The 10,245-nt window shown below is 29.0% G+C and overlaps 1 protein-coding gene across 1 annotated transcript; it reads left to right on the top strand.

Moving 5' to 3' along the window:
- The first annotated feature begins 2,851 nt into the window (after positions 1-2,851).
- LOC100213967 (small ribosomal subunit protein uS13) lies at positions 2,852-7,006 on the top strand. Its single transcript, XM_065790258.1, has 4 exons — positions 2,852-2,986; positions 3,149-3,436; positions 4,950-5,041; positions 6,906-7,006. The coding sequence occupies exons 1-4, from the start codon at positions 2,984-2,986 to the stop codon at positions 6,988-6,990; spliced, it is 468 nt and encodes a 155-aa protein (XP_065646330.1). The 5' UTR covers positions 2,852-2,983; the 3' UTR covers positions 6,991-7,006.
- The last annotated feature ends 3,239 nt before the right edge of the window (positions 7,007-10,245 follow it).

Here is a 10,245-nt window from a genome sequence, read left to right as displayed (position 1 = left end):
TTGCGGTCTTCGGCGACATCCTGATAAAACCGCAATTTTTATCCTGATCACAAATTTGAGAAGAAATTTTCAAGTTTGTTATCAGGTTTATGTTAAATTTAGCAATTTTCACGGCTTTCTTTGTTGCTTTTTCTATATCTTTTTGTTTGAGGAACTTGATCACATTTTTTTCAGTAATACATTTTACGTCAAGTTTTGACATGTTGCACTGCTTCAGTTTCTTAGTGTGAGATTGATTTCTAACTTGAAAAATATGCTTTAACGCTCGATACTGTCTTTGCAACGCTCAACACATGCTAGATACCTATCAAAGTATTAAAGCTGGTGTAGTTGAGAAAGATGGTAATGGGTGTGTAGTTGGAGAAGGTGCTGTGGAGGCTCTTAAAGATGATGAAGCTGTGTCTGAGCAAGATGGTGTAGGTGCTGCGGAGGCTGCTAAAGTTGATGATAGTGGAATAAACGTTTGTGTGATTGCTAATGCTTTATGATTTTTGTTGTTTTTTATTAAGAGGAAATAACCCAGTTTACTGAAAACCAGCGATTGCATGCAAGCGTGTAAAACATTTACCACTCTCGTACAGCAGTTTGAGCCACGGTGGAAAACTTTCTCACATTTTGAGTCTTTGTAATACTTTGTAAGAATTTCCTTCCATGCTTGTTTGACATGACTATAGACACCTCTATCCAATGGTTATAGAATATGTGAAGAATGCTCTGGTAGACAAAGTTATGTGAGTTGTATGCTCATCTAATACTAAAGTATAAATACCATCAATTTGCTTAGTTTTGAGTATAAATACTTCTTTTAGCCATTCAATAAACGTATTGTGCTCCATCCAACCTAATTTTAAAATTGAATATTTGGCGCCAATTGAACCACCTTTTGCCCAGTCAGCGTTGTAGCAATTGTTCGCAGTATAATGAATTTTTTTATTGTTGCCATTAAGTTTATACAGATATATAATCTTTTTTGTCAATATAAAACTTTTTAGAAAATTGTTAACGTAACAAATTGACTGGAATAAGCAGAAAACGATGGTCTTAACATCTTGTAACGATGAGAACATCAAAATAACGATGAATTATTTCTGGCGTACAAGAAGCGGCTCTATTAGATGTTAAGTTGTCCGCTTTTCTTGTTAAAATTTTTTTTGACAATCTCTTCATAAAGGCAATAAAACCAGCCTTTGCCAGGCTTGCCATTTTTATATAAGTGCAATTGATCTTTGCGTTTAAGGTAGCCACATACAAATTCGAGGATTTCATTTCGGGTTAAACCCCAGTCACAAAGTGATTGGAACGCATGCACCGTCATTCTATCTGTTTCATTTGAGAGTACCGTTGTTGTACCTGAGCCATGGAAGCCTTTGTTATTGTTATTTTTGCGATTTTTGAGTGTTAAGACTGGAACGCCATGTTCAAATGCAGTTTTTTTCAGTGATGTTTTTTCATCTTTCACATCCGTTAATGTGGCTAGTATATCATCTTCGGAGTTGAATCGGCCTACAGTTTTATCAATTCGTATAGAGGAGATTATTCTGTATTTCAATCTATTTTTATTTTTTTCATAGCCAAATCCGTTCAGTTTTTATAAGTTTTGATTTGACTATTAATCATAGCCAAATCCAATCAATTTTGCAGAATGATATGGTGTACGGTTTGACCCGGTTTTACTCTACTCCTTTGTATATTTAGTATTGTTAATATAATAAAATTTTTTACTATATTTTGTTTTCAAGATTTAAAAAACAATTAGAACAATTGCAATTTTAGGACTTTAAACTAGGTAATTTCGATGAAAAACACTGGGTAATATGAGCATGCTCATATCACACTTAAATCATTTTTTTGTTATGGAAAAGTTTGGATGATTGTGCCTGACCGTATATTGGGATTAAGGCGATAATTGTAAAAGAAACCCATCTCGTGTACCTTTGAAAAGGATGTTGCACCTTTGACTTACAAAAACTAAGAAAATATGTGGCTTTATCTAAATAGTTATAATAACTGATTTTATTTAAAAAAATTAGTAATAGTATTAGCATACTGAATATCGTAACTTCGATACGTAAGTCTTTGCAAAATTGTAAGGATTGATTTTTTTAATTTTTTTTAGACAATTAGGATTGATAACAAAATAGTTAGATTTGTTTTTTTAATGATTTAAGGTAGGCCAGAAATTGCTATATAATATATAACAAGCTAAAAAATTAAAGAAGTACAAACATTGCATGATTTTTTAAACATTTTGACCAATTGACTTCTTTTTTTAAAACGCGGGAAAAAGATACTTCTCGGCCGAATGGAAAAAAAGGTCCTAAGTATAATTTTTGAGCAAAATATGAGAGAATAAATATATAGTTTGAATGGTTTAAATTTACTCAATAGACTACGCAAAAAACGCCTTTAAGCAAAAAATGGTCAAAGGTGAAACAGGTTTCCCTATTTATTATACCGCAAAAAGAGAAAAAAGATATTAAAAACTTTTTCAATTTTCGGTGCCAAAAATATAACGTCAAACTTATTTATGAATAGAAATTATTTATGAGACCAAGAATCAAAAATGTTAAAACACCCTTCGAAACGAAATAAGCTAGAGAGGTGGTTAAAACCATTTTAAAAATAAAAAATCTTATCACAAATATAATAGCTTTCAAAAATGTCTAAATTGCTTATGCTTACTGCACCATGACTAGTTGACGGCTAAAACAGTTTGGTTAAATTTTTAAATAACTCTTTTTTCTGCAGAGGGTTTTATTAAATTGAAAATATACAATCTGTTTATTTAAGTATATTGTTTTGAATAAAATAAGTAATGTTTTCAAAAATTGATTTTTTCAGTGCCACAACCTTTGCAACCACTTTTGTAAATTTTTTTTTTTCCGTTACCGGTTTATTGTTATCGATCTCGTTAATTTGTTGTTTGCCGTTACTTTAGCTAAGCTTCCTTTTCAACAGGTCTACTGAAGACGAAGTGACTAAAATGGTGAGATAGTAAACAGTGGGTCTTATCTCTTTTTATCCTTACCATCTATATATATTTCCTGTTCAGGTTATGATCATGAGAAAGAAAGATTTAATAAGTTTAAAGTTCTATTTAAGCGCTACCTGATTATTAATCCTAAAGTTAAGTTTATGTTGCATTTAGTCGCTCATTGTACCAGAGAAGTTTCAACATATTCTTCGTGTTATGAACACGAATATTGATGGAAAAACTAAGATCATGTATGCCATGACATCCATCAAAGGTGTTGGTAGACGTTTTTCAAACATCTGCTTAAAGAAAGCTGACATAGACCTTAAAAAACGTGCTGGCGAATTAACAGATGAAGAAGTTGAACGTGTAATAACTATTATGCAAAATCCACGACAATACAAAATTCCAGATTATTTCTTGAACAGACAAAAAGACATTAAAGATGGTAAATATACTCAGGTACGGTTTAAACTACATAAATATGTGATATATATATATATATATATATATATATATATATATATATATATATATATATATATATATATATATATAAATTGTATATGTGAATTAGACAAATAGATTGCTCGATGTTCTTAAAAAACAGAGCAATAAATTAGTTAAGAAACACATCTTTTCAAATTTTTATTTGTTTTTCTTCACTTGTTTAACGTGTTTCTTGTAAGTTTCTTTCTTCAGTTTTCTTTCTTCAGTAAGTTCATCATAAAGCTTTCTGATAAACTTACTGATAAAGAAACAGGTTGTTTAAGATAAAATTAAATAAATATATAGTAAAGGTTTACATGAACACATTCAAGGCACTAAGATTTAAATTAACCCCTTCGCTTACCCAAACTATGAGTAGACAATTGTACAGTCCCTGCATGTTTTGTCTACTAGAATCAGTCAATTTTTCTACACTCCATTTCTGTTCTCTATATTTGTTTCAGTTGATGTGTGTGCCAAAAAATTGTATTACATATGGTACAAATAGCTGATGAACATTCAATATGCAAAATAGGCACATCCTTTTTTTTTGTTTGTTTTATGCAAATTTATACATTTTAATTTTCGTAGAAATAAAACATCAATTACTTTTACACTTAAAAAAAAATTATTATCAATAAAGATTTCTTCCTTGCAAATATAATAATGGCAACTACTAGTATTACTAGTGTATTTTTAAAAATAATTTAAATAATTCAACTAATTCAATTAGAGTATTATTATTCTTTTGGTCATAGCCAAAAACATAAGTCATCATTGAAAAGGTAAGGGAGTAGACAAGTTATATTGGCGTCAGACATCCACAGGTCTGTAACTGTCATAATTATCTCATGAAATATTTTCTTTAGCATCAATATTATCAATTATCAACTTTTTAAGCTAAATCTGTTTGTCAAATAATAAAATATATTATTCAATGTATTATCTAGTGTGACTAAATTTATCATCTAGTTCAAGTAGGTAGTGCCAAATTATTTATCTCTGTGTATATTACACTGGTTGCAACCTCAGCTTGAAATTTTTTAAGGGCAAATTTGGCTTTTTAAGTTGATCTATTTCAAAATGTATAATAGTTTTAAATAACAAGCATATTGCACATAATAAATTTCACCCATATACTCATTATATGCCTAAATAATATTGGATTGATTGATAAATATGATTTTAGTTTTGTGTTTAACAGCAATAAGAGTAAATAAATAAAACAATGTAATATGCAGCTATCCAAGTTAAAAGTCTGCTTAAATAAAAATTTGATTCTTTGAGGTTACTGATTGCTCTAACTTAATGCAGTTCCTTATATTATTTGTTACTGATGTAATTTTAATTTATAAGTTTTCGTTTAGAATTTAGTTAATAAAAAGAAATTGTAGTTGTACTGCTGTATAATAGCCAAAATGTTTAAGGAAAATTAAAAAAAATTGAATGCCTAAAATAAGATAATTTTATTGATTATTTGTTTTAGGTTTTAGCAAATGCTCTAGATAATAAACTTCGTGAAGATTTAGAACGTTTAAAGAAGATCAAAGCTCATCGTGGGTTAAGACATTACTGGGGGTGAGTTTATGTTACTTATGTATTATTACTATGTTTTTAGTTGTTATGGTTGCCTTGAATATATTTATTTTTCTTTCAACTTTAAATATGCTTTTCAAAAATCAAAATTTTTTATTAAAATTTTAAAAGTTTATTAAAAATCAAACATTAATCTAGTAGTTGCAACTTAATCTAGTTGTAAGGATGCATGTATATGTACTGAACTAGTAAATCAAAAAAAAATTATTTTTTCAAATCCATGCTTTATGCAAGCAGAATTCTATTGGGCCTAGAAATTCTTTTTTTGTTATCTTTTGTAGAAGTAAAAATTACTGTTACGTTTTTAAATTTTTTTTTTATCAATTCAGTGTTCTTATGGGGAAATACAAATTAAATTTTTGTTAACTTAACTTTTTTTGGTCAAATTTTTTCATTTCCTTGTATTGTCATCGAAAATGATTAAGTGTGCAAAATTTGAGCAAAATTGGTTGAGAAAAAAGCTTTCAAAAATTGATTTCAAATTTTGTGGCACACAAACATATATATATAGAAAGTAACCTTATATAAAGCATGGAAAAAAAACTTTAAATTTACCTTACTTTTATAAAGTTTTACAGTTTCTTGATCATGGAGCCTAAAGTATTATTTTATTTGTTATGTAACTTTCTCGGTGGTTATTATTCTATATATTATGGCTCAGTATGTTTTCTTATGAGGCTTTAAGAAATAGTTAATGTTTAAATTATTTTTCTTGGTTATTTTCTTGCATTAGTTATAATTATTTAACTAATTTTTTTATACTTTTTTGGCTTCAAATACTTTGCAGCAAAGTTATTTAAACTATAATGTAGTCAGTTTGTTTAAAGTATTTCAATGAGTAGTGTATAAAACACATTTAAATGATTATTTATAAAAAAAAATAGGAATTGCCGTCTGAACGATATTTGAAGATAGTTTTTTGATGATAAATGTGTTTAAAGTTTATATAAAAAAAGTAAAGGTTTGGTGCTTCCCATTAAAATCAGCTGCTTTTCTATTGGGGTTGTGTATACATAGTTTTATGTCATTAAAGTTTTTTTTCAAATGCAAGGTTCTGTTATAAAACATTGATTTATAATAATTACAAAAGCATCATTTAAATGATTAATTGTAAGATAGGAATTGCCGTCTGATCTTCAAATGAAGATAATCTTTTAATGATAAATGTGCTTTTTTCTTTTCATATCTAATATTTTAATACAAGTACTTAATAAAAAGTTAACTATGAATATGCATGATTTGACCATGACCACGAATATGCATAATTTTCTTATAATAATAAAATATTCTTTTTACTCTTGTTTTTTTAATAAATTTATGAAATTTTTTTCATATTAACAAGCTAATTGGTTTGTGCATTTTTTAAACTTTAAAATTGCAGAAAAATATGTTGCAGTTTTTCCATTTTAAATTTGAGTTTAAAAACACTATAAAATATTATTTATTTTTGATATTTTATAAAGTCATTGCAGATTGCAAAGATTGCAACCCTAAAAATTAATTTTGTAAAGACTGAAATTTTTAAGTTACCTGTATTTGTTTTTGTTTAAATAGTAATATTTTTGAATTTTAAACAGATTTTCCGCGATATATTGTTATACATTATTGTATAAACAAGTTTTTTTAAATGCATTATTAAAATTAATGATGAAAAATCTTGCATGAGGTTATCAAATCAATGACCTATTTGCAATAGATAGTATCTGAAGCGTTAAAATTTACGAAAAATCTATTCTTATAAAAAATAAATAAAAAATATCAAAGGTTGTTTTAATTGATTGCTATTGTACTTAAATATTATCCTTATGGAAATACTCGTACATAATTATTTAACGTTTCTTTTTAGTTTACGTGTTCGTGGTCAACACACAAAGACAACCGGACGAAAAGGAAGAACTGTTGGTGTTTCTAAAAAGAAAGGCCAGCAATAAATTTCACTTAAAATTATTAGGGTTTTTTTCTTTAAAAAAATGTTATTTGTCGAAGTACGTTGTCAAAAAACGTCAAGCTGAAACTCTTACCACTACCAATTGATATTAAAAACTTTATTTTTAGACCTTAGGTGATCATTATGTGAATAAGGAAAAATTCATAAATTATTTATTCCTTATCTCCATTAGAAATAGTAAGCGTAAATAAACCCGACTAGAATCGGTGGTTAATGCAAGGGTCAATCTCAAAAACAAGTTTTATAAATTATTAGAATTCGCTTAATAACTTGGTAATAAAGTGTTAAGATCATACATATACTACATAACATTAGACAGTGGTAAAACAGTGTTAAAGCAACAAAAACACTTTAAAATAACGAAGTTATATTAACTCTATTTAATTATTAACGTAATTTACTTTTTCCTTTGCTGGTATGCGATGATAAAGTACTAAAATAGTTATCTAGGTTTTTAATTGAAATCTCGAGACGATTTTGCAAGTAACTTCTCGAGTCAAGTAACTGCGTCTTGAGACGACTTCAAAGGCCCACCAAGCGTCGATTTAATCTCAAATGAGTAAATAGGCTTATAAATAAGGAAGCATTCAACATGTCGAGCTGGTTTTTTCACAAGACATCGAATTTCTATATTTTAAGGTAAAGCCCCCAGTAAACTGATTCTTTTAATCAAGAATCAGTTGACTGAATCGTTACCGAGTTTTTGCAGTCGTCCGGATATTTTATTCAAAAAACATAAGGCACCATTTTATAGAATTGACAAACTATCATCGACATGATTGATTTAAATGTTAAGTTGATAAAATTTTCAAGAAATTTTCTGATTCTTTCCTCTTTAGTTTCTTCTTAAGTCGCTCAAAGTAAGAGACTTGGCAATGGCTGCTTTGAATTAATTTGCGGCCATAGGTAATAGTGCTTTGAAAATCCAACGCAGAATAGCTATTCAGTATCATTCTAGTTTACGACAGTTCAAAAAAACTAACAAATTTATACCTTGTGGCTGGTGAGACCCGACTTTTTCCAATGTATACCACAACGACAAAACGGACATTAGGCTATCCCGCTGGATGTGGTTACGGCGCTTAATAGCCTAATGACTACGCTGACACTCACGCACACGTTCATTCGGAAGCTCCACAATGCACATTGGATCAGCGCTCGCTGACTGTGCTCGGATCTAAAATTTCACTCCATAGCACATTATTCCACACCAGCACGGGGCAGTAGCTCTTTTAACTAAAAGTAATGGCTTGTGGCCTACGGTGACTAATGTGTGCATTCGATCAATTGAAATCCATTCTGTAGGTCTTACGTCTTGCTCTGATGTGCTAGCCCACAAGCGCAAGGAATGAGTGTGTTTAGCTTTCTATTCACCCGATTTGAAAGTGAACAAAAACATAACGAGACTTTACGAGACGACCAAACGGTACATACTAATGCACTACATCATTACACCTGTAGACGTCTCTAAAATCAGTATATCAAATATTTGTTCTTTGTTGCATATGTTCTACACACAGAGTGACTAGAGCGTTAGTTTTGTCTCCCCGTGCCCCATATCGTCTATTTTTCGTTTTTCTACTTCACAAAAGTCTTGTCACACATTTTACATTTTCTTATGATTTTTTTTTTTTATTCAATGACACCATCTACAATCTGTTTTTATTTTCACATCTCCCAGGTCTACGTAACTGGACGGCTCCGTTAGTCACTTCTTGCGATCTTTGTGTCGCATAAACAATAACTTCTTTCGGTTAAAAAATATGTAAAATATTAAAATTGAAAATTTTTGTCGAAAAGGTAAGTTAAATCCGCTTTGCGACGCAGAGTCATGCGGTAGTCGTGAAGCCGTTTGTTGTTAAATTTCTCAAGTTAAAGTGTGGTATAATTGATATATAATAATCTCTTTTAACAAATGTGATATTTAAACTTTGTTCAAACGTAGAATAAATTTGGTCTAGGGTAATCAATGTGGTCTAGGGTAATCAATCAAAATCAAAAAACTTTTATTTAACAATTCAATTAAGATTTGGTTACTAAAGTGTAACAGAAACAAGTTTAGAAATTTTTGAGCTTTTTATCGTAAAATGATAAAATTCTTTAATTATAGAAATAATAAAAAACTTAATATATAATGTAAAAAAACGAGTAGGCAACAGTGAACTGATATCCTTTAAAAAAACAAACAATCCTATTCAATCGTATGTTACCAGATTATGATTTAATCAGTTTATTCAGGTATCAGGGATCGTTAACTTATTTTGATCATTTACTTCTAAAGAGCTTTATCTGAGTATTAGCGAAATTATCTGAGGATAATCGAAATTATCTGAGGATAAGCGAAAAGATAGACAAATTCTGAAATCGATGTCTTCAATTTCAGATATTTTGTAGAAAATTATAAAATTAGGCCACTGTTAATTATTTAATTTTGAAAACGCCTATAAATTGGGGAGATATTGGTCCCAATACTTAGCCCGTTTTGTAATTATATTTGAAGGGCTATTTTAGCAACATGAATTTAGGAGACGCAATCCTTTTAGATTTTTCTACTACTTTTTTTTTTTTTTTTTTTTAGTTTACAATGTTAGTCGTGTTACATAATTCGTAATACATAAACACAAGTCGTAATACAATTACGCAAATGATACAATTCAGCGTACCAACAATATAAAGCTAGGTTTCTGAAAGAAGATTATATGTATTAAAAAGTAAAAATATTTATTCATAACATATATATTAAAAATTTAGCGTATTTACATTATGCAAAGATAAAACACATTTTAATAAATAATAAGCTGAAGATTTAACAAATACATTATAGGGGAGACCGGGGCTAGTTGCAACAAAATTTAAAAAACTGCATTTATCTCCTTAAACATTAATATTTTTGAATTTTTTTTTTCAGGGTTATAAAATAGATCTTAGTGACATGTTAATCCAACATTGATAAATATAATATAAAACTTAGTTATTCCGCAATAGTGAAACAAAAATGAAAAAAAAAATGTTGCAACTTACCCCGCGTCGGGGCAAGTTGCAACAGTGAACGGGGCAAGTTGCAACACATTACTTTAAAAGAATAAGCCTTGTAGAGTTTACAGAAAAATTACTAGTCAATCTGTAATTTCTATTTGGCAACAAAAATTTTATAATTACAATAAAAGAAAGTAGTATTTTCCTTGAGTTGCAATACATTTATTATGCTAGACTTCACATATACCTGACTTGTTTAGTA

Source organism: Hydra vulgaris, chromosome 02, assembly GCF_038396675.1.
Source record: "Hydra vulgaris chromosome 02, alternate assembly HydraT2T_AEP".
Lineage (NCBI taxonomy): Eukaryota > Metazoa > Cnidaria > Hydrozoa > Anthoathecata > Hydridae > Hydra > Hydra vulgaris.
Note: the sequence above shows the minus strand (reverse complement) of the source record. Positions and strands in the feature narration are given on the sequence as shown.